At 50.0% G+C, this 24,532-nt stretch overlaps 1 protein-coding gene across 1 annotated transcript; it reads right to left on the bottom strand.

Moving 5' to 3' along the window:
- Nucleotides 1–11,417: 11,417 nt before the first annotated feature.
- On the bottom strand, nucleotides 11,418–24,281 carry NRIP3 (nuclear receptor interacting protein 3). The gene is made up of 6 exons (XM_010563922.1): nucleotides 24,108–24,281; nucleotides 16,830–17,009; nucleotides 15,569–15,651; nucleotides 12,040–12,179; nucleotides 11,621–11,673; nucleotides 11,418–11,519 (listed from the first exon to the last, which is right to left on the bottom strand). Exons 1-6 carry the CDS (start codon nucleotides 24,279–24,281, stop codon nucleotides 11,418–11,420), a joined length of 732 nt encoding a protein of 243 aa, XP_010562224.1.
- Between the last annotated feature and the right edge of the window lie 251 nt (nucleotides 24,282–24,532).

The raw sequence follows: 24,532 nt of genomic DNA, 5'->3' as shown, positions 1-24,532 counted from the left end.
TTGCCTCAACGAGTGCATGTTGTCATCCAGATAGGAGGGAATCAAAATTAGGCTTGATAACCAAGAAAGGGCTGGGATCTTTACTGGGACCCACTGAAGGGCTGGAGCCCACAAAGGAGCTTCTCCAAGCCTGCCCGACTGAGAGGAACTTGCAGCTGAATGCTGACAAGGTTATCCCCTTCCTGGCATGTGAACAACCCTGGGGGCTGGCAAGTGCTCTGTCCTGGCACGGCCATGGCCACACCAAAGACGGGTTTTTTGAGGTGTGAGCAACGGGCTGACTTACCACCTCTGATGTGCTGGAGCAGCGAGTGCCTGTACGAGGGCATCGTGGCTGCGTCAGTGAGCCAGGCCCTATGCACCCTTCCTTCGACCGCAGTCCTCTGAGCATCCCTCGCCTCCCGCCCCTGCGTGTGACTCGAAAGGCTTGCGTGACCCTGACTCAGGCGCCGGGTCCACCCTCACAGGGCTCAGCACGAGGTGCTCCCCACACCACATCAGAGGATGGTGACAGGCCCATAGGTGACAGCACATAACCCATCCCGGGCATTTGCCCCACCAGCAGCAGCTGAACCCATTGTGACCTGGCTGCTGCATCTGAGTTTTATGGCACTGCAAAGACTCGGTATAAAATCCACTGCAAAAGCTCATTGCCCTGTAGACAGAAAGTGGTTTGTACGTTATGAGCCCAGGATATATGCTGAAAGGCTGTTCGTCCTGCTGTGTGGTGACCGCAACATGCATATTTTCATTTGGTCTATTATTCAGTGTTGTCCAGCCCAAGCATTTCTGTGACCCCAGCATCAGCTTGCGTATTACCTTCCACTTCCTTCAATTACTGGCTAATCTGCTATTCCATTTGATTTGATCTGAGCCTTAAAGACCAAATCACGTGTACTGCAAATTACACAATGTCCATCCTTAACTTGGAGGGCTTCAAGCAGGTGCTGAGGAACAGTTAGATCACTGTCTGTAGAAGCTGCCATTTGACTAAGAAGAAAGAAAAGACAACTCTAAATAAGACAAATGCAGAGAGAGCCCAAAGATTGCTTACACTGATAATGAAAATTAATCAAACTTCATTAGCAGTCTCCAGAGAGCCCAGTACATCATGTGCTTCTGAGATGTGCTTCTGGTTGTCCTCTGCCTGACGAAAGCACCTGCTTCTCTCAGCTCAAGAGCAGAAAGGAGCTTTGCTGCATCAAGAAAAAGATCAAAATTTGGAGCCTTTTTCAAACAGAGGGTGGCTTTTTTTGAAAGACAGCCTGTGGTTTAGTGGTGCCAAGCAGCCATGCTCTCTGGAGAGGTCAATAAACACATGCAGGTGATTCTACTAAATATATAGCCTTATTTTTCTTCCTGTAGAGTGGGACTTACCTGGAGGCAGTCCGCTCTGAGCAGTGCTCCCCGGGAGGCTTCTTCTATATCCACCTAAATGCAACTGTGGTAGGTTTCCAGGTAGGCAGCACATTCCATGTGGGAGGGCTGTGGGGACAGTTGGTTATTAACACCAGTCTCTTATGGATTATTTTAGCACACAATTATTCCTAATAAAACCTCATGTCCTTCCTTTTGCCATCCTGCCTGTCGTCTTCACTATACAAGCTGCCCTAATTTTAACTCACCAGCCTCAAAAGCTGGATGCTGAGTCCATTCTGTTTGTACTGTGTTTAATATACTGGAGCCCTGATTAGAGCTTCTGGGCTTTACAACATCTGAATGTTTTGTTTGGGTTTTGTGTATGTGTCTTTGGGTTCATTTGTTTGCTTACCAACCACCACCACTTGTGTTTATAGTTTGGTATTGTGGGAATAGTGGGGAAAGTGAATAACTGACCTTGTTATTTGAAGATGTGTCAATTCAGGCTTAAGAATTAAGAGGAGAAAATCTAAGAGTGAAAAAAAGTTCACGGTTTCCGTTTGCACATGAGCATGTAGTCGTGCAGACCTGCAGCCCTCCCACAAACCAGTCTTATGGCTGGTGCATTTTATCCCTTCATCCCGTCAAGCAGTCCTGAGACTTTCTGTCCCAAAGCCGGGCCCTGGGGATAGCCCACTGATCTCCCTGCAACCGTGGCAGTTCGAGGATGGGCCTTTACCTTTGCTGTGCCTGGCCTGTTAGTTACCCATGACCCTCAGGAAAAAATATGCCATATTTTTCTCCTAAAGCAATAAGAGGTGCATCTGGATGATCTTAATTTGGGATGGCAGAGAGTGGAAGTGCAGGGAGAGCAACTGATGTGGGCTCATTGCCATTAGCATCTTCTAATACAATTTTTGAATGAGAATGTCCTATTAACTCCCCCTTCATACAGACTATGGTGATTCATTACATTAGCACTTTCTCCAGGTAGTTTTTTTTCAGCTGCCACTGTGCTCAGTTGCTCTCTGGATAGGTACAGGTGAACTTGTTTTCCCTTCTTTACGGTAACTACTTAGATAATGCATGAATCCCCAGTAATGCACTGTTGGATGCTCTCCTGAGGGCAGGGGATGCTCCCTGGGATGGAAAATTGTCTTGGCAGGAGAGGGAGGACTTTGCTGAGATTTAAAAAACACCCAAATAATGTCAACATAAAGTCACCACCCCTTGTCGAAACAAGCTTGGGCTTTCTCTCTTCAGCTGCACCTCCCTACTGAGTGGAGCGAGCGCTGCCCTGATGTGCCATGTAGCCCTGAAGGACACGCACAACACAAGCAAACAGGATTTTGGAGCTCCTGTGGTGGGACAGGTTGCTGATGAGGATGTCCTGCACACCATGGCAGGGGCCTGGGGGGGCCTGCAGCAGCAAGGACAAGAGTTTTTTTGCCTGCCCCATCCTGCCCATGCATCCGGGCTGTCCGTCCCCCCGGCCTGCTAACCATAACCACAGTATGCTTAGAGAGCAAATTATTTGGCAAGGCCTTAGCACCGGATGAGGAGATAAATTCCTCACCTACATAGTCTCCTTCTGCTCATTAGTATGACCTTTTCAGAGCTCATCTCTATGGTGAGCAAAACCAAGTGTCTCCACTGGTTAAATCACTGCTCTGTAGTAAGCTTCTCTAGGATCCTGTCCCCCTATGCTCTTTCTAGCTGTTAAAACATTGACCAGGACCATAAGGAGCCCCACGGAGAGATGTGTCAGCCTTCACAGCTAAACCGTACCTGGGATCTTCGCTTTACTCATTACTTAATTGGAAGGCACTGAACAAGACATTGGAAGATAGCTTGTGACCTTAATATCACAGCATATGAAGCAGCAGGAGGAAATTGATGCTAGGCAGAAGCTTTCTTACAATAAAATGTGGTCTCAGTTGGAGCAATTTATCTAGGAGAATGCTAAGCTGTAAATGCCAAGTTAATTAGCCCTCATACATAATTTGTTTTTAAAAATACACTGCCGTCTCCTTCTGGAGGAACAAAAGCCCATTTTCCCCTTCTGTTAGCCTGAAAAGTCAATCCGAAAAATGTCACTGAAACCTAAACCAAGAAGCATCATCGTGCTTTCAGTAGAGGAGCTCTCTGTAAGTAGAAGGAGCTTAAAATCCATAGGTTTCCCCCCTAAATCTGCCAAGCCAGAAGGCCAAGCAGCCCTTCCCAGGGCACCACTCACAGCAAACCCACTTCACTGGGTTCTCAGACATCTGCACTGTTGAGACCCAGTTCCCCTGTTACGCCAGCTCCAAGTCACGTTTTGCCCAATTATGGGTTTTCTCCTTCTCTGCCAGCACCCAAAAAGGCTAGTGGCAAAATCTCGATCATTTTTCACATGTCCTGGTTTCTACTGGCCTGGGTAAAACCAAGTCACTGGGATGCAACGCACTCATGCTGGGCTTTGTCCTCCACTCAGGGATTTCAAAGTGTTTTTTAGATTTGTACTCCAGGGAAGACCAATGATTAACCCCCAATTACATTTTTCTTTCCAAATTAATAGCCAGCACTGTCTGGTGTTGCAGTTTCTCAGATGGAGCCTGTTTGCCCTTGTTCTCCATGACTCAGTGTGTTTTGCAGCTATCGAGTGCCCGATCACTTACCTTGTTTCATCTGATCTGTTTGTGGAGGGACAGAGGACTGGGATTTATAGCAACACTTTAAAATATATTGTCTTTCTCATTGAGAACATAGGGCTCAATATTGCTCTTTCCCTTAAGCAGTATTTTTCAACGCTGCCTTTGCCTGCACTGACGTTGAGATTCTCGCCAGCTGGCAACGTCTGGAAAACGCGGTGGCCAGCTGTGCACCACAGGATTGCGGGTAACAGCTGTACTTAGACCTACCTACCATTTCCTTACAGCAGAGAGAGTTTTTAGCTGGCTGGCTCCAGGTCTTTCGCCCCAGTCTTCCTGGCAGCCCTCTCTTAGTGCTTCATCCCTTGGGAGGAGCACCCGCTGCCTTTCTTCTGCCACTAAACGAGGGCACCGGGTTTCCGCACCCCCCACGTCACCCGTGGGGCTGCTGCCTGGCAAGAGCATGGGGACACTGCAGCTGCAGCCCACTGTGCCCCAGCGCAGTCCCTGCACAGGCCAGCCCGGCCAAGCCAGGCACAAAGAGCAGCGCAGCGCTGCCGGACACCATGGCATGGGCACGGGGCCGGTGCAGGCTGTGCCAGCCCTGCAGGCAGCGAACCCCTGCAAGGCACTTTGGGGTGGTAGCGGTTTTCTCACCTGCAGTAGCAGTGTCTGCATGGCCACTGCAGGGAGGAGGTTGTTTTTCCTGGTCTTTGAGAAAGAGGTGAAAGGAGGTGAGCAGTAAATCCGTGCTGGCCCTGCCGCTGCCCAGGGGGGCACACGTGGACAGCAGAGGCCAGACATGCAGGGCTGAAGTGGCATTAAGAGCTCCCCACCTTCTGCAGATACACCACCTGTTTCTAGGATACTGGGCGGTTTTACATTTAATAAGCACGTAGCTTTGCGCCTCTTCCCCTTGTGCGATCTGAGATGCTTTTCTGGAGAGTCCAACCACATCTCACAGCGGGGGCAGCCACTGTGCCGATCGCTCTCTCATAAGCTCCAGGCATCGATCCTGCTGCATTCAAAAAACGAGAGAGAGAAAGTCCCTGCAGCATCCCCCCAGCTAGTTCTCCCACTGCCATGGCTTCCTGTTATTCCTGAACTCCCAGTATTTTTAGGTTGTTGACTGTCTTCACACCCACTTTGAGAGTGATGAAGTCTCATTGTGGGGAAGTGGTGGCAGCGCCACTCTAGTATCGAAATCGTTAAATCAATTGCCTTTTCAGCAATGCCAGCTTCAGTGAAATGTCACCAATACCTACAGCGTCATCTCCAGAGTCTGTAGCCTTTCGTCAGCGATGTGGTTGTTAACAGAGGAGGAGGAGGAGGAGATGACTAGCACATGGCTGAGCTAGCCCCAGCAGTGCACAGCCCATGAAAAAGAGAAAAAAGAGAAAACTCAGCTTATGAAAAGGAGCAATTGATGGAAACCCAATACCTCACCTCCATCTAGTAAGCGAGCAGGTGATAAAGCAATACAGACCTCAACTGATGTTTACCCCATAAAACAAACCAAGCAATGTACAGCCCTAAAACATATGTTTATATCGAAATAAGTCATCTAGTTATTTGCTTCCGAGATGTACAAAATCAGATTTGTTTTCACAACATGTTGAGCATCACATTATCATCAGGAAAACAGCAATAGAAAAGCCCATAAAAAGGACCTCCCTAGAGAACTATTAGATAACAGATTACCCTGCAGATAGCTGTGGAGGGATGCCCCAGCAGGTCTTGTCTAATCGGCTGCTCTGCTGGCAGAGGCGATGAAAAAACATTGGTGGCTCTCAGCAGGATACAAAATGTGTGAATAATGCTGCTATAGGGCTACTCCTGGCAATGTCCTCTGACTTTCCACTCAGATCAGCAGCAAGTGCTGCTGCAGAGTGGCCAGCCCAGAAAGAGTTAAACTGGACGGTCGGCTCCATAGCTGCTTGGACTGATGTGGAGAGGAAGGTGGTGGGGTCACGAGGAGAGCCCCACTCCATAGGCCTGGGGTGCTCCTCCTCCGCTACTGCCTGCCTGTGTGGCCTCGGGTGCATCACTTACAATGAAATGTAGACATGAATTGGGAGCCTGACAGCCACTCTCCACCAGCTGTCCAGATCTCTAAAGTTTTCAGCAAGCGTCAATGTCTTAATCACATGGGCCATCTTAATTGCAGGACCCCAGGCATCAAGATCCTGCACATTCCCACCAGCTTTTGAAGTACTGCAATGGACCAGCTAAGGCTCCTGTTAACATCTTCTTTGCGTGCTTCGTCTCCGCTTTTGGCGTGACCAAAATGAAGACGAGACATCGGCGGGGGCGAAGGTGTTTTGTCCCGCCACGCTTTGCTGACTACATGAGCACAAGCGATAGTGCTGGGGAGCCCTTTGGCCAAGGAGCAGCTGGCTCATTTTCCCTTAGGCTGCTTGGAGGGGTTGTGCTTGTCCTCACCTGTGAGATGCTTGTTTGCAGCATGACAGCATTCACCAGCTGGGGCATAAATCATTCAACAAAACCCTCTGCCACCCCAGGAGCTTCTCATAACATCCGCTCGCAGCTGCCTTATTATCTCCCAAGTCCTTCTCGTCCCAAATCATTTCAGGCATTGCCCTCTTCTCTGCCCCCAGCCACCTGCCAAGAGGCAGCGGGTCCCCTGCTTGCAGAGCCATGCCCGGGCTTCCTGCAAACCCATGTCAGGGAGAGGTTGCCAAAGGCGCATAGGCACACGACTGTGCTGGAAGTAAGCAGGAGCAGGCACCCAGGACTTGCTGAGCTGGTTTGCAATACTCGGCTGCTTTATTATTTACTTCTGTGGCCACGCAAGTGCTTGTGCAAGAGATCTGATGTTACTTCCCGTAGTCTATAATCCCTCTGGACTGAGGCGAGCACCTGTGTCCTATAGCAGCTGTCCTGTTTTATAGAGCATCTTGCTCACAGGAGCCACCTCTGAAGGGCCACCAGCACCAGGGCTAGACCCGCTCTGTGCAGAAGGGATGAAATTTTCCCCATTGATTTTTCATTTGCGTGTGCTAGGACTCTGCTCTCTAGCGTCAGGAATAGTCTGAGTAAGTCTAGAAACTCGTAGCAGCTCCAGGAAGCACAAGACATTATTTTTGCCCTTGTGTATTGGCCGTATTATTTGTACGTTTATCCTCCTCATTTTTTCTCCACTTTACTGCTGGAGTCTGGTTTCTTTCAACACTCAGAGAAAGGCAGCCAGGTGCTGAGGAGAGCCACTTTTACTGGGCTTGGAGTATTGCTGCTCCACCAAAGGTTTTTGCTGTGGGACTTTGAGTGGGTAAAGGATAATTTCTCATCGGTAGGATAGAGATGCTTTAGTCCTAAAGCCTACCTGGTCAGAGACAACAAGCCCCTAAATCCACATTCAAAGCTTTGGGGAAGGCCCTGATCTCGGGCTTCTGCTCTTTTGTTTGCGGTCACGTAGCTATTGCATGCATGCCTTACCTGTCTTTTGCTCTGACCACTTTCTTTTCCTAGCTTCATAAAGTTTACAAAATTGCCTTCATATTCCTTTACATTGGCTGGCATTGCCCCAGCAAGCTAGCCAAACACAGCAGAAACAAATTCAGCTTTCCAAAGGGTAAAACTCGAAGCAGCACGAGAAGGATCTCACACCTCCTTTGGGAGAGAGATACATGGCAACAAAAGGCTGGCATTTCAAATGCTCACATTTTACCACAAGAGCTGCGTGCCATTTAGCCTGCCCGGTTAGCGCATCTCCACTGCCACTCTCTGTACAGTCCGATAGCAATTCCCAACCGAAGCACAAAAGCACTGCGGAGCCCCACCAGGGTAAAGAGTGAAACGAACTCCTATTCTCAACAGAGAAGTGCACTGAAAACAAATAAACAGCTCATCCAGAATACAAGCAAATAAACAGCAATAACAATGTAACTTTATTTAGATTTAATTTGACATTTAGCACAGTAATAAGCACAGAAAGAAAGAAGTACCAAAATACCAAACTCATAGCATATAAAATAATCAAATATATTTCACATTTAGTGAAATATTTCTACAACATAGCAGTGGGACTGCCCTGGGCAGCCTAACCCTGTAAATATATATAGAGAGAGCGCTGTGTTATATAAAATACTGTATGTAGAGAAAACACTGAGACTTATCACCAAAATAGAAAATAACTCAAAATACGGATAGTTCAGATTTGCTAGTCATACCCAATATTGAAAAGTGGTTCAAACCCACTGCAGGAGATAAAGCTCCAGCTTAGATGCCACGGCAGGCATGAGATAGCGTTACTGTGCACAGACTGGCCAAAGCTGGCAGGAGCCTGGCTCACGGGACGGGGTCCAGACCTGAGCCCATGGCCACGAGATGACAAGAGTTACTGGTCCTCGCCCAGGACTGTCAACACATTTCCTAAGTGGAAATGCCAGCAACGATGTCAGTGCTTGCGGCTGATGCTACACACCACGGGATGCCTGGGCGAGCGGTGCATTAATGTCTGCGGGGAGGCTTAAGTGCATGAGCGGCTGCTTGGATCCCGTAGGAGACCCCGCAGCCACGCTGAGCCACGCTGCAGCCTGCGCCTGCCCGCCGCCAAAGGGATTTTGCTAAGGAAGAGCTGCCGGAGCAGCGCTCCCGCTCCTGTGGCACACAGCTAAGCCCTCGCGGATCCGGCCGCAGCAGGACCGGCCGTCGGCAGATGCACGACATCGCAAAGATATTATTCTGAATTTTAAAGATGCCTCTTCAGCAGATGACAGTAATTAATTCCCATTAGCTTTTAAAAAATCTAAAAAGCTGCTTTTGTATGAGGCCAGGCTCCCCCAAGCAATACCGTACATTTGTTCTGGTCTGCAAGCAAGCAGCGTGTGAAGTAGCAACCCTGCTGCTACGGGACAGTAACGCTGAATGAAATGTCTGTCCTGGTGAAAACTCCCACCTGCCCTGAGTGTGATCAAGGTTAGCGTCATACTTAAGATCCCAAGCAATTTGTAAATAGATATAAAAAATATGGCATTTCTGGCAGCAATACTAAAGTCCAAGTGAAGTCGGTGACTCGCACCAGCGCGTAGCCCAGTTGCTGCTGGTGCTTCAGGCTGGGTGCTGGGCGGGCAGGCGGAGGCACCAGTCCTGGCAGCAGGGGAGAACCGAGGGCACGCTGGGGCCATTTGGTTCCTGATATACCAATGAGGCTCTGCATCTGCTGCTTTCCGAACGACATCCTTTTGTGCTTGTTTGTTGCCTTTTGGCTCAATACAATGATTAATTTTCCTGACTACTCCCACCAGGAAGGCAGCTGAGACCTGCCCGGAGGATCCCTCCTCGGGGGGTTTCGTGCCCCAGCAAGGCAGCACCGCAATGGGCTGCCCCTGTGCCGGCACCAACCCCACGGCGAGCTGGGAGCTGCGGGAGATCACCCCAGAAGTCCTCCCAAACCCTATTTCTGTGCTTCTGCCACACCACTGCAGAGAAGCCTATAACCCATTAATAATTCTGTAATTGCTCTTTCTCATCAAGCCAGCAGTTGTATCCCTAATTACATTGCAACAATACTATGCTAACAGGATGAGCTATAATTCCTAGGTGGTATTAGCACTGTTATTTTACTCGGAGTAACTTCCTGGTAATGGCCATTTGTATGTGGCAATATCAATTAAGTGAATATAAATGCTTAGCCCCTGGAAAAATCATTAATAAAAATTTCATTCTGATAGCCTCTAGTCACAGCTAAATACAATTACTCATACGAGGCCACTATAAAAAGTATTTTTCTCATCGGAAGAAGTTCATAAGGTTTTCCCAACTGTTTGTAATAAAGAGGACACTATATAGAAAAGTCCAGAAAATAAGCACACGTTTGTTTCTCAAAACCCATAGATAAACATGACAATATCTCTAAATTACTGGCTACTGAACAGGATTTCATTTAGCTCTACTCAAGCTGTAGCCTAGTATAAATGTTTTCAAAGCAGCAAGCTGCTGTTTCATCTGGAACAGCTGCACAGGATTTCTTTGATGTCAAGCTTTTGTGTGGGGACGGTGTTTCAATTTCTCTTTATGCCGCCGAACTGCTGAAACAGGAAGGAAAAGACATTCAATAAAATGGGCGTCTTTCATGAAAAAAAAAAAAAAAAAAAACCAGCAAAATTTGGCCTTGAATGCAGTACCAAGAAATAATTCATCACTGCAGTGGCAACAGAACTACACTATGCCTCTCGCATCCCTATTTCAGAGGAGACAGGGAAACCCACCCCGCGCCTTGCGCTGCAGCACGCTCTCCCCGCGGGGCTGTACCAGTGGTCCCTGGGCTCGCACACGGGCAGCACCCACGGCCGGCTGCTGTCCGGCATATGGCGGGTGCACATGCACCCTCGTCCTGATTCCCCGCACTAGCGCGTACATCCCTCGTGTACTCCCCAGGGAGCATGAATACAACCAGCCGAGGAAGGTCTGTTCCTTCTCCGCTGCCGCCCAGGCTCCTCGAGCTCAGCGGTGCCCAGCACAGCCTGCTCAAGCTGCACAGGGCCTGCAGGACGTCCAAAATGACTGTGGCTGGTCACGACAGGCAGCTAAAGAAGGTGCTGCCCTACATCATTCGCCGAAGACGCTTTCTTACGCAGTGACTAAATATTTTTTAGATGGCTGCGTCCACAGCGCTCATCGCTGAGCAACCACAAGCGCTGCCTGCGAAGCCAGAGAGGCACGTAAGTGCAAATCCCTCTCTCAGGCACCTGGTGCCTGCCGGTTTCATAAGCCAGAGGCAGGAGCCAGCGATACATCTCTTTTTCGCAGTGCTCAGCGAGGAAGAGCCCCACGCAGTGTCTGGAAGGAGGGGGATTGCCCTGCCTGCTGCCTGCCTGCCTGCAGAGCCAGCCATCACAAGCCACACACGTTTAGGAGGTACCAGAGCAGGCAGCACAGATTTCTCTTTCTATAGGAAGATAAGGCTGAAAAATTCTGGGACATCAGGAGCAGCTGGCAGGAGGGCAGCCGGGGCAATGCAGGGAGAAGTGCCAAGACTTATCTCCAGGTAGAATCTCTCTCTCCTGCCCTTTGCAAAACATTCATGTGGGTTTATTTGCCTTGCTTCATAAATATTTTCCAGAAAAAGATTTGTTTGGGAACACTCTCAAAGCAGCACTCAAGGAGTCTTCCTAGTGACCTCCAGAAAGTACATTTCCTAAGGTGTTTCCCTGTGCGTGTCTTTTCAGACACCCCCTTTGCCGTACAACGCTTAGTGGGAAAAAAAGGCAGCAAAAGCTGAAAAACGCTGCTGAAAAAGCCAGGGAGTCTGTTTCAAAACTCAATGGGCTAATGAAAACAATTTCTGCCAGTGCTGGTGAGCTCTCGCTCACCCTCAGCGAGGGTCTGGGGGCTCCTCCGTGGCCGTGCCGGAGGGCACTGCCATCAGGCTCAGGGGTGCACACGCAGCTCACCTCCCCAGCCAGCTTACTGCTCGCCCACCGCAGCGCTGCCGCTGCCCACAAACGGGATTTCTTCCCTCTCCGTCTTCCCCAGGACGAGATGGTGCTTCTCCATGTTTATGACACACTGTAGAGAACAAATGCCTTTAGGTAAGAGGGAAAACTGCAATTCGTAGTGGTCCCAGCTCCCCCAGCATAGGTAAAAGCCCTGTTGGAAACCCCCCCTACCTTCAGAGATTTCAGCGTCTGGAGCCCAAAGGAGAAGGGTTTCTCATTGTCTTCTGAAAAAGAGGAACGTTCGGATTTATACATTCAAAATGTTCTCCCGTGCTTTTTGTCAGTGACACCATCCTTCCTTCATGGCTGCTCTGCTAAATAAAACCCTCTTTACAAAGGGACTGAGTTACTCCGGAGGGAAACATGATGAGACGAGGGCAGGCGGACGCGCCTGCAGGGAGACACGGTGGTTGCTCCATCGGCACGGCAGAGCATGAGCCTGGGGCCGCCAGCACAGCCCTGCTGAACACATCCACCTCCCTCCCTCCCTCCCAAGGACCAAAGAGAGACTCTTGCTGCAGAAAAGCAGTATTTCTATTTTAATTTTAACATGTTTCTGAAGCTTCATTTTTACACACACACACACTCACCCACGACGAGGGCAGCACACTCCACGGGGACTGCTCCCACTGTGAGGGTGAGGCACTCAATCTGGCCGATTGCCTTCACCTTGCACGGCAATGAAACCATCTCCTCTTCGACAGGCAGTGCCTTGAGATGCTCCTTTAACCTGCGCATTGAAAACACTTCTGACATGAAACGGCCATGGTTCAGCTGCTCCGGCAAGGAGCAAATGGCGTTCAGAGGGTACTTACACCTGAAGTGCTCTTCGCTTGCTCATATTACCGCACCGTTATTGGAAAGCTACTTTCTTGGCAGGTTTTCTGTGATGCTCTGCATACAGCCAGCAGCCTACACCCACGTCAGACCATAGCATGACCGACGACACAGCCCTGGGGCCATGTCAGCCCTTGCCCCAAGCAGAGCTCCTTACTGGATTTTGCTTTTTAGCTGAGGAATCTTCATGCCTACATTTCCTCAAGACTTGGGGAAGCTGGTGATCTAAAATTGCTTCTAATGCAGCGTGGGTGTAAGGAAGGGATACTCTACTCCAGCTCCCACCAGCAGAGCCGCCGACACTGCGTGCCCATGCCTCGCAGCCGGGGCAGCGCGCCCGACCCATGGTTGTTAGCAGGTGCTGCTGCTGGGTTTATTCAGAGGAAATGGGGACAGATCAATCGCATTCAGCCCGAGAAAAGGAAAAAAGGATGTCAGGGATATCTCAGGTACAGTTGTTTCTTCTATCTATGCCCCATGAACAAGTCTGACAACACCGATAAATTATTTAGCTTCAGTTTCTCTTTTAAACTGAACAAGAACCTAATGGCAAGGCAGTTTGAGGTGGTGATCCCTCCCTCGGATAAAAGCTGTATTACTTTCAGGCTATTTGAAGTACCTTTCTGCTGAGCTGCTTTGCAGCAGTGCGTGTGTGTGTCTGTCCATCCTTCCAGGGGGGACCAGCTCCCCTCAAAGGCAGAGGTCCTGGGACTGAGGTGGGGATTGCCCATGCCATTTAGCACAGGTACAATGACCAGGAGAGATAGCAGAGGGAAGGAGGTGGATCCCCTCTGCTTATTCCCTTAGGGACCTGCCGTAAAAAGCAGTGGGAATGTATCAAGAAGTTGTTTATGCCCTCCTTGCCCTGGAGCTGGCTTTACTCTGGTCCAAGACAGGTTGGAGTGGCTTTTCTGGGTGCAGTCAACTCCAATGGCTTCTCTATCCACTCAAGGGAAGACATGTGGTCTTTGGCTGTGGTCTTTGTTTCCCCCCATTTGATCCCAACGCAGGGCACGGCCCGCGGTGCTGGAGCCAGGACCTGAACAGAGCCGATACAGCTGGAGGTGGCTCCTCGCTCCAGCATCTGCTGACCCAGACGGTTTTCCGAGGTGTGACCAGGGCTGCAGAGAGACCGCGGGGGAGGGACAGAGTCAAGCCACCTTCAAGGAAGAGCTTCGTCACAGCTGAGACTGACCCAAGGATGGACAGATAGCCTGTGGGCTGAGAGCCGGCCGGGAAACTGCAGCGTGGTGAGAACCACTGATGCACGATGCAGTGACGCATCTTGGAGCTGGGTTTGAAAGTGGAAAGTCCCCAGCAGCGTGCAGTGACCAGAGCTGCTCACGTAACAGCTGCACCTACCCCTCCGCAGGGGATTTCTTATGCGGCGGCAACCTGCAAGCTAACCCTACCGCTTTGCTCAGAGGGGTGGGCAAGAGCTCAAACGGCACCGGGACAAGATGCAAAAAGATTTTTAAAAAAGAAGGGAGGAATTGAGCCTGTGCCTCAGGCACACACACGCTGCTTTTAGGCGCTGAGCCCCCAGAGACGTCAGCAGCAGGGCCCGTCCCCAGAGCCGCTGAGCCTCCACTGCAGGCGGCAGCACCCGGCAAAACACACCGCAGGGCCCCTCCTGCCCTGGCAGGAGCAAGAGCAAAATCGCCTAGCACGCCTCTTCCCTGCTGCTTTCCAGAGCTGGATTTAAACAAAACTCGTGTTTTTTCGTTGGCACGCGTTCGGGACTGCTTTGAAGTAAAACATCCTGGAGCGGTGCCTCTTGTCACACAGGACCTACCACAGCGACGGCAGAGCGAGCCAGACATCAAAGCCCTGGTTTTAACCCGCTTTGTTAATCTGGCTTTAGCTTCTGTCCCCGCAAACACAAACCGCAAAGGAGCTGCAGGAAGCTGCCTGCGAGGCAGTCCTGCCTGCTGCAGACCTCAGCTGGCAGCGCACGCGGGACGGGGCGTCACTCCGGCCACGCTGCCCGCCTGCGCACGCAAAGCGGCTCTCGCGCACCCCGGTGCCCGTGGGCTCCCACCCAGCAGGAACCAAAGCTCGCTCATTGCTGATGCGTAACGCTGGGGAAGGACATGGGCCTTTTAACTGCATCTGTCTGGCTGATGGCTACAGAAGTGGTCTTGCTCAAATCAGGAGGGAATCCCCATAACCCGAGAGCAGAAACTGGCTCTGACCTATTTCTTAAGTGCGCTTTGAAGGGCGGGACTCCTGAAGCAGACTGGTTCTGCAAAAACTGCACAGGACACGCACGAGTAACACAGAGAGCAGGTGAACTGTCTCAGAGCATCGCTGTGCAACTCAGATGTGTTGAGCGGCCAATACAGCATCTTGCAAGATGAGACCCCCTCCAAACGCACTGTTATTATCCGTAAGCTAGGCTGAGCAGCTCCACAGTTGGTGACAAGTTTGTAGTAAGCGCAGCCACCTTCCAGGCACTAAACACTGTTGCGCAAAGAAGTCATTACTGTCTGGTCAGAAAACAGGCACCATTCATTCAGGGCCATGCAGTAACGCTCAGGGAGCAACTGCAGTTGGGTTTTGTGCAATCACTGCAAGCTGGTGTTAAAAAGCAATGACTCCATGGGAATAAAGTGCCAAAATCTCCTTGGTACGCTGTGAGCTGATGCCTGATCCTGCTCCTTGGAGATCAGCAGGAGTTTTGCTGCAAATGGCTGGCAGTCAGCTCTCTAACGCTACATAAATACATTTCCTTTCCCTTCAACTGGGAGAAATTTGTTACTGGGAGTAGCATCAGACACCAAATTTCGAGCACATGCATGTACACAACTGCACAGCTGCTTTACACCTGGTGCTGGGGCCAGCAGTGCTGCAGCCGCCAGCGGGATCATGCCCCGCAGGCAGGTCCCTGCCCCACAGCGGGGCACGATCCCCGTCCCAGCCCCATGCCTGCCCCGGGGATGCAGAAGGCCAGGGAGGGGGTTCAGCTGTTTCGTGAGGCACTGAATAACAACAGGCAGGCACTGAAAAAATACAAATTTATCCAACCCGCCAAAGGGATTTACTCAGAGGTGAGTAGGTTGGTATAAGTAGCTTTCTGTTTCAGCTCCCTGCAAGGACATTTAAGAATAAGCCAGGGTTTGGTTGTAACAGGAGGGTCAGGGGCTTGCCGAGGCACAGCCCAGAGCACTCCCTTCCAGAAGGGCCATCTCTGGCACCAGTGAAGCCCCAGCCCCAGGAACACTGCCTGTGCTGCCAGGTGCCTCAAGTTCCCACAAAACAGAAATCTGGCTGGATATTTACCCTAGCCTGTCCAAGCAGGCGGACGACATGATGTTGTGCTGCGAGCCAGTGTCCACCATGGCCTTCAGCTCCTTCCCCGCACACTGTAAGAGCAAGCAGAGACAGGAGACGATGCGTGGGATGCAGAATGAGCACAGGGTGTCCAGCGTTTCTGCTCTGCACACACTGGTCCCTGCCAAAATACCAACACCTCCTCGTGCCAGCCCATCCCCACTCCACCGCACAGTCAGTGCCTGCAGGGTATCACCTTGTCCACCCCAGGCACCCAAGAGTTGGCTCTTGAGCTGCTGTTTGAATAAGGTGGCGCTACTAAACAACGTGGTGTTGGGTCCTGAGCCCTTCCCAGCAGCATTTGCCCCTGCAGAAAGCCGAAGGGGCAGCCCCAGGCAGCCAGGATATTGTGGAGAGCTGGAAATATAAAAAAGCATGGGGGTAAGGAGGTGAAATGTGAAATTATTCTTGGGGAAAGAAAAGAGGGATGGCATTTAGAACCATAGAATCATTTAGGTTGGCAAAGACCTTCAAGATCATCGAGTCCAACCCTCATCCATGCCCACTAAACCATGTTCTGGAGTACCCCATCTACTCACTTTTTTAATACCTCCAGGGATGGTGACTCCACCACTTCCCTGGGCAGCCTATTCCAATGTGTGACAACCCTCTCAGTAAAAAAAATTTTTCCTAATATCTACCTAAATCTCCCTTGCTGCAACTTGAGGCCATTTCCTCTCGTCCTATCTCCAGCCACCCGACAGAAGAGACCAGCACCCACCTCACTACAACCCCCCTTCAGGCAGTTACAGAGAGCGATAAGGTCTCCCCTCAGCCTCCTCTTCTCCAGGCTAAACAGCCCCAGCTCCCTCAGCCGCTCCTCATAAGACTTGTGCTCCAGGCCCCTCACCAACTTGGTTGCCCTTCTCTGGACAAGTTCCAGCATTTGGGGAAGGGCTGTGAGCACAGGCATTCCCCATGGGTAATTACTCCCCAGAGTTTCAGCATGCTGCCCCAGCCTGGCTGCTCCCTCTGCCCTGATGTCCAAGAGAAGACATCCACCAGACCAGTTTTCTCTGTGATACCGGGGTAGGTGTCCATGCCACAGCAGCCCTGAGCTGCAGAGGGAGAGCATCCCCACAGCTGTGACAGCCCTGGTGGAGTGCAATCCTTATCGGGAAACATGGAGAACAAGAGCACAGCTTGAGGCTGTCAGAAATAAAATTTGGGGGAAAAAACCTCAGAAGGCTGGGGAGGGAGGGACTATTACCTGGCAGCTCACCACTATGAGCTCCTCGTCCTCTGTTTTCCCTGAGCTGCCCAGTTTTGTCTGAGTCAGCTTGTTGGTCTGCGCTGAGATATCACTCTTCGGAGTCCAGCTGCCTCGGCTGCTTCGTAGTTTTGATAAATTTGTCTCCATCAGGCGCTTCTGCAGGATATTATGTGGTTGCTTTAAGAAAAAACACACACGGAAGAACAGGGTGAAGCCAGAGGAAAGCCATGAAGTGACCTGCAATGCCAGCCTGCTTGTGGTGCCCGTGGGCCAACACTGCTCTCATGGGAGGGATGCCCTAAAGTCTTACTCTCCCTGATTCCCAGACTACATGCACTCTTCCTAGCCTACATCTATTTGGTCTTCTGCCAGCTCTGCCTTACCTGGCTTTGACTAAAGAGAACTACTTTGTATCAGCAAGAGAATATTCCTTTCAAAATATTAACCAGAATTTGGAGGGGATACCTTTCTTTTTCCAAACTCAAGTTCAAGATTTGATCTCATATAGGAATCAAAACAAGTCGGCCTTTTCCAAGCTGGTGTTTCAGCCATCATTGCCTTCATCTGTTGATAAGGATATCAGGAATTCTGCAGTGATGTGAAAAGTTAAGAGGTAACAAATTACCTTTCCAATTACACACACCACCTAAGTATGAAAAAGGTGTATGGGCTTACTGAATGAACACAGATGCTTTCATCGGGCACTGGCATTGCTGGCATAGGAAATACCCATGTCCAGCCTCCACCTGTGGTGATGCTCTTTGTGTGAATCAACCCAGAATTTAAGAAGCTGATTTGGGTGTCTGTGCATTGGCTTTTACAGGTGTGAGTGAACAAGGCACAACTGCAAGAAGAGAGCTACAGACGGTGTCTATTGTCAGACCTGGGCTGGCCTTTAGACCAGAATTTGTTCTACAATTGCCCTGCATCTCTCTTCCCTCCACATCTGTGTTTAGCTGCTAAGGGTGAGTAAATGGGACCAATCCTGGGTGCCATGCTGTGGAAGGGAAAGGAGAGGAGGGGAAGAGGTAAGATCATCTGAGGTAGGTGGGTATTCTCCCAGGAACAGCCAATGCTTCGTATGGCGGCTTCTCTCTTTCTCTCTCATTTCCATTTGCTCTGCGAGAAGCATGTTGCCTCTCAAAATCTCCAACTGCTTTCCCCAAAGCCTTTTTATGTTTAATGTTCGTCATGGATGGATGCACATACTCTGCTGGAGGTGAAATGACTCTGCTTGATTATCTGCTCATTTCTCTGCCTGGCTAATCTCCCCCCCATTACTGCCCTTTCCTTCTGATTTTGATTTGTCCACAGTGAGACCTTCTTACTGGCTTATTCCTGAATTTTTGCATTCATATTAAATATGCCTGTGTGTCTGCAGAGCCATATAAACCAGTAAATCTCCTCATCCCGAGGGAATTTCAATGGGATCAGTATAACTTCGAAAACCTCGGGCCATGGTTCCCCGAGTTGGCCAGTGCGCACCCTCGTGTGCAGCGCCTCGTCTTTAAAATAATCTGCGTGGCATGTTAAATAACAGCACTTGCAAAAGGCTAATGCAACTTGGCATCATCCTAAAATAACTGCAACCATGTTAGTGCTTCAGATCCTGCTGTAGGCATAACGCAGGCAGTTAAACTGGACCTGACTGATGAGATCAGGTGGTCATCGGGACACGTAATCTCCTTTTTCCACACTCTTTACTGTTCTTACTTCTGCATACAACCTGCGACTTGAAAGGAAATAAAATTCCATGACCATTTTTGGTTGCAGGTGCTATGTCTGCCCAGCACACTAGAGATCATGTCCTGTGTAAAGGCGATAACGTAGCCGCCCTTCCAGTGACCGGGAGAAATCAGATCTGACATTGTGCTGTCTCCTTCACACACAAAACATAACAAAGCTCCAGCACTGCTGTGGTGACCACTGTCTTCCCAGTGAGACTGAACAGCAGAAACCAGTATTACTTACCTAGATTAAAGGCGGGCAGACTGGCTCCACTAGTAATGGACCCTGTGCTGAGACACGAGCAAATCAGTTTGGAAGCGAGGGCTGCCTTACATTAGGCAGAAGCCATAGGTGCACAGTCAGCACCGTGATCACCTCCAAGGCTCCTCATCTGAGCAAAAATGCAAGCCAGGGTTTGCTGACAGTGGATGGCACGTCCTTCTTACCCTTTAAGTTTGCCTGCAACTCAGGCACACATCTGGAGGACTAATTCTTCACAACACAAAAAAAACAAACAAGGGGATAGGGGGTTGGAGAAGAGGATGGGTGAAGTTCCCAGCTGGCCAGAATGCAGCCCGTCACACAGTGGTCACCTCCTCATGCCCAGCCCTGCTCAGCTAGGACCAAGAGAAATTTCTGAATGGAATCATCCAGGACAGTCTGGGTGCTCTTCTGATCTGCCCGGCCTCAATCATGTTGCCAAATACTTTTGAAAGAATAGGCTGGAGAAGAACAAGTCACCAGCACACTCATCACTGCTATTTTAACTGTCATCTACCGTTGATTTAAACCTAAATTTCTTTTAACTACTAGTTCTCCTGTGGATCGTTAACCAGTTACATATATGGGTTTTCTCAGGCCCTGGTTTTATGAATCCTGTATGGGATCCATCACCAAAAGGAAAAATATCCAGCACTCAGCCAACATGAGTTACCACCACAAACAGGACTGTCTTGTTGACACTTGCTCTTCTGAAAGCTGTAGCGAATCCTGCCTTCGAGGAGACAAATATTGCTTATGTTGTGCTCCCATACAGAAATAATCTAGTAAGAGGGGGCTGAAAAGGTTCCCTGCAGCACCATCCTGTCCCAGGGTATTAATTAGTTTGCTTTAACTTGTATTTCCCTTGACTCTCGTGTGCAACAGAGTGAGGGATGTTAGTCATGGAGATGACTCAAGTGATGGATACGGATAAACAGCTAATGTGCCAGGGGACATTTGCAAATGCACATTTTGCTGGAAAACTGCAAGCAGACCATGTCTGGGAGGGAGAGGAGGAAAACCTCCCCGTGACAGCAATGGGGAAGGCAGCCACATTCTTTCTCCAGCACAGCCTGGCCATGTAGCCAGAACCGGTGTTTGAAGTAACTCAGATTATTTGGTACTGTCTTTCTATGCATCACACAAAACTGTTGAAAGTTTTATAAAAAAATAAAATGTTATATACCACTGTGTAAGTGAAAAAAAAAAAAGTTACTTCCTAGTATCATTCAGCACAATATAAACACAAACCAGGATTTTTTTCATAAGATATCTCCCTTTCTATCCCTGAGACTTTGCAAAAACCTATAATCCCCTAAAAAATCCACAGTAGAAACCTAAAAGAAGTGAGTGGAGACGCCAGCTATTGCTGAACCTATTTACCACTGTCTGTCAAAACCACAAATCCAGTTTTGTTCCTCTCTAATTTATAAGCAAGTGCATCGTTGCAGCTTGCAGTATCCATCTCTCTGGCAGGTTTCCCACAGTTTTGCCTTCTAGATCTGGGGATAACAAGACCCATCAACAACAGTTTCACTCAAGTGGAGATGAAAGTCAGGGAAGACGCCAGTTCCTCTCCCAAACCTCAGGAGGTTTGCCCTCTCTTCTGTACCCAGACAGTAGAAGAGAGGAGTTTTAACACACCAATGGAGCTTGTCCCAAGAAATAACCAATTTCTCTCTCTTCTTCCCACCCTTCATCCAAATCCACCTCTTCTACCAGCAGCCTGTGCTCACGTGCTGTCAGCCCCTCTCGCAGGGGGATGAGGTGGGACAAGAGATGCCCCCTGCTCTCCTGTGCCCCCTGGGCACCCAGGCAACGGTCAGGTCTCTGACCAAGACAGTACACGTAACATCAAATTTTTTGCATTTTAACCAAGACAACAAACTCTAGGGATTGCACAGTGGGAAAGCAGGGAAAACTGAAAGCACTGAAATTAACTGCAATGTTGTACCAGCTACAGGAGCAGGGGACAGGGCCATGGGGGCACCCAGAGCTGCACCGAGGACCCAGGCACCCAGCGGAGGCTCTGAGGGCATTTTGGGAGAGGGAAATGCTTTTTTTGTTGTTGTTGTTTGTTACTCTTTATAACTTTGTTTCCCACCTTATAAAGTGATGCGGGACTGTTTCAGGCAAAGTCCCTCCAAACTGGTCTGTTGGCTCTCGGGGCGAGGGCAAGGTGTCAGAGCACGAGGAGGAGCTGCCAACGGCCAGCACGCCCTGCCCAAGTCAGGCAGGGGGTCACTGTTACGGTGTGACCAAATCCCAGCCCAAATCCCAGCTAACGACCATCTCGTGCCAATTTTCTGGTGTATTGGTTTTATGTGGCAAGGTTTTGGTAGCGGGGGGGGAGGAGGGGGGGTTACAGGGGTAATTAGTGAATGATCTCTCCTGTCCTTATCTCGACCCGCAAGCTTTTTGTTATATTTTTCTCTCCCCTGTCCAGCCGAGGATGGGGGAGTGATAGAACGGCTTTGGTGGGCACCTGGCGTCCAGCCAGGGTCAACCCATCACATCTGGGCTATGGAGAGGAGGCTAATAGTGAGGCATTAAACCAAAACCATTTCTGTTCTGTATATCCACCCCTACGTTTGCCAAATCCAATGTATGCTATGCTATAGTTTGGTCTTATACTAGGCAAAGTGGATTATGTAAAGGGAGCAAGGAGCTGGAAGAGTTCGGTCCAAGCCAGAATAATACACTGAAAAATACTGGAGGCTTAACATAGGTAATTACAACAAGTAGTTATCAAACCTGCCTATAAGGGGCATCACCAGGAGAGATGCTTCAGGAGCCGAGTGATGGCACACAAGCTGGGGGATGCCAGCACACCCGCCCCAGTGACCTGCTGCTGCCTCGCTGTGTGCAGCACCCCCTGCTCTGTGGCCAAAAGGAAAGGGATTTCTCCCCAAAATTGGAGTGGTCACTACCAGCTGTCACCCTGACAGACAGGGTCTCTCCTCACCACTTGTCCCCATCTCTGGGGAGCTGTCACCTCCTCTCTTCTCCTGCCAAGGCCGCTGGAAAACCCCCGTGGGAAACCCTGCATTAATAATGCCAGTCACGTCAAAAGCCCTTCCACCCACGTCACCACAGCTGTTGCGCAGCTTTAGACACAAAAATGTGCTGCGCTGTTAGGAGGTGTGCAGTTATTCACAAGAAAGGCATGCAAACGCCCTGGGCAAAGACCCCTGATGCCCTGGGCCTCCTGACCGTGCAGCTCAACCCCTCTGGACCTGGACCTTTCAGTTTGGGGCCATGACAAAGTGGAGTCCCACATTTCGGAGGCTCCTGGTGCTTCTCTAGTCTCAGAGACGCATGATCCCCCGCTCCTCCTGGGGACAATTCCTGTGACATCCAGGCAGCCGCGGCACCGGGGAGACACGGCGGGTCCTCTTGAAGCGATGCTCACTGCAGTCCCGGCCGTGTGCGGTGTGAGTGTGGCGGTGCTGGCAGCATTGCTTCGCTGCAACACGACCCACCGCAACGACTCTGAGATTCACTGCATCTTCGTTGAGGCTGTGGGAACGAGCCTGGGCACGTGCCAGTGCTGTCGCTTTGGGGACTCCCCATACGTCCCATGGGGCAGGAGGCCGTGGCCAAGGTGAGCCCTGGCCACACGTGCCCACTGTCCCATCGCCCCTCGCTGTGGTGTGGGGACGAGGTGGTTTTGCAGTGGGGTGGCCCATACCAGCTCCGCTCTCACCCCGTCCCCGGCCAGAGACCCACGACAGCCAGGGTAGCCGGGGCGGGCAGTGCGCCTCTGCCGTGCCGCACCTCCTTTTTGTGCTCGGAGAGGATCAGGAGCTGTGGACCTCCCCAGGGCTTTGGCACATCTCTGGGGAGAGCCCCCGCGCGCAGACCCTCCTCTCAGGGGCTGTGGGTGCAGCAGGGGTGATGCTGTAGCCATGGCTCAGCCGGCGCAGGCACAGGAGCAGGGAGAAAACCTCGGGTGATGTTTCTGTAACCGGGGCTGTGGCAAGAAGCCCCATGCTCTGCCCCTGGCGCCGGGGCCAAACCTGGTCCTCGCTGCTGCGGCGACGAGGACTTCAGTGCTCAGTGCCCCCGGCTCCTGCTACCTGTTGCCTCTCTCACCTGGGCAGAGCAGAAACCCCTGTCATCAGGGTCTCAGTCCTACAAACCGTGGGTCGCTGAGCCATGACATGTTATTTAGACTCTGCAGATAATAGTAATAACACCACCATCACGCTCTGAAAGGCACGTTGTAGCTCCCTGATGGAGAGCTGCCATTCAATGGTCACCAGGAAAGCTCTTTCCGATCCTTTCCCTGGGCAGGAGCTTCACTCCCTACAACTGCAAAACATTTGGGATGACAAAAAATCACCTCCATGTGCGCTGCAGAGAACAGCCAACTCATTCCACTTATCTCAGCCAGGCAGAGCCAAGCCTAACCCAGCTGAGCAGGAAGGCTGTAACAAAACAAAACTACCCCACTAAAAATAAAAAAATTCACTTTTCAATGTACCTGTATCAAAGATTGAAAAAAGCAAATATTGTGTTACAAGGTGCATGAATTTTTCAACAATTGGGAAAAAAAAAAAAAAGTAAAGGAGCTTTCCTCAGTAGGATATATTTTCTAGATTTTGCTCCTTACATCAGAACTTTTGGTATTACATTTAAGTATCATTTCCCATTAGAGAAAGCTCAAACTTTTGTGCACATTAGTATTTAGAAATGCTCTCCAGCCCCTGGAAATGATGAAGAATAGTGTATGTCAGCTACAGGATCACATGGATCATTGCATATGTAAATATTTAAGACTTAGAATTATATATCTTCATTTTAAAAAAAAAATATGCATAAGCCTTTATCAAAGCGTAATCTTGGCAGTTCTATATTTTGAAGTACTAGTGACTGCACTTTACCGAATCTTTTATGATTATATCTAGTGCGCATGTATGCATCACAGACAAACATATGTGTATATATGTCTGTATTATATGAAGCCATTTTGATTTACTCTGATTCAGAGAGGATTTTTGTACTGAAAACAATATCCCATTTTCATGCAAATGTAAAAAAAAATTAAAAGCTTTTAGATCTGAGTGCCAGGCATCTGAAAGCACCTACTAGCAAAAAGCAACCCTGGTGATAACTAGCATCATATTTCTACTCCCTTCCTTTTACGTACAAAAGCCTCATTTTAAAAATCAATTTCCACAAGCAACCAACTTGTCCTAACACAAAAACGTCGCGAAGAAAAACAATAGACAGTGCCCTACCAGCTTCTTAAGTCTCCTTCCAGTAAATACAATAAAGCCTTACAGTATCTTTTGAAGTCCCCAGCTTCTTCAGCCCATCCAGAGGGAGGAGATCTGCAGAATCCTTGTGAATAAACTGAACCGCCTGCTTCATCCTCCTCTGCTGGTGGAGAGATGCGGCTTCCCTTATCTCCACTTCTTTTCTACTCGGCTCTGTCAGGATACCCGAATAAAACATCTTTCCAACCACGTACGGCTCGCTTCTCAAAGATGTGCCTCTCGGAGAGATGGAGCCAGAGAAACGCTCTATCGCCTGCGCTTTATAACCGGAGCCTGGTGACGTTTGGAGACCGGCAGGTACTCCAGCCAGCACCGACGAGTAAAGGAGGGGTTGGGCACATTACAATACGTTGCACAAACAACGGCGAGTGAGCTCAGGCTCCGTCTAAGGGAATAAAGCGGCACCGTTCCTCCTCGCTGCCTCTCCTG

Source organism: Haliaeetus leucocephalus, unplaced genomic scaffold, assembly GCF_000737465.1.
Source record: "Haliaeetus leucocephalus isolate CR32 unplaced genomic scaffold, Haliaeetus_leucocephalus-4.0 Scaffold173, whole genome shotgun sequence".
Lineage (NCBI taxonomy): Eukaryota > Metazoa > Chordata > Aves > Accipitriformes > Accipitridae > Haliaeetus > Haliaeetus leucocephalus.
This window is presented reverse-complemented; position numbering and strand designations above follow the sequence as displayed.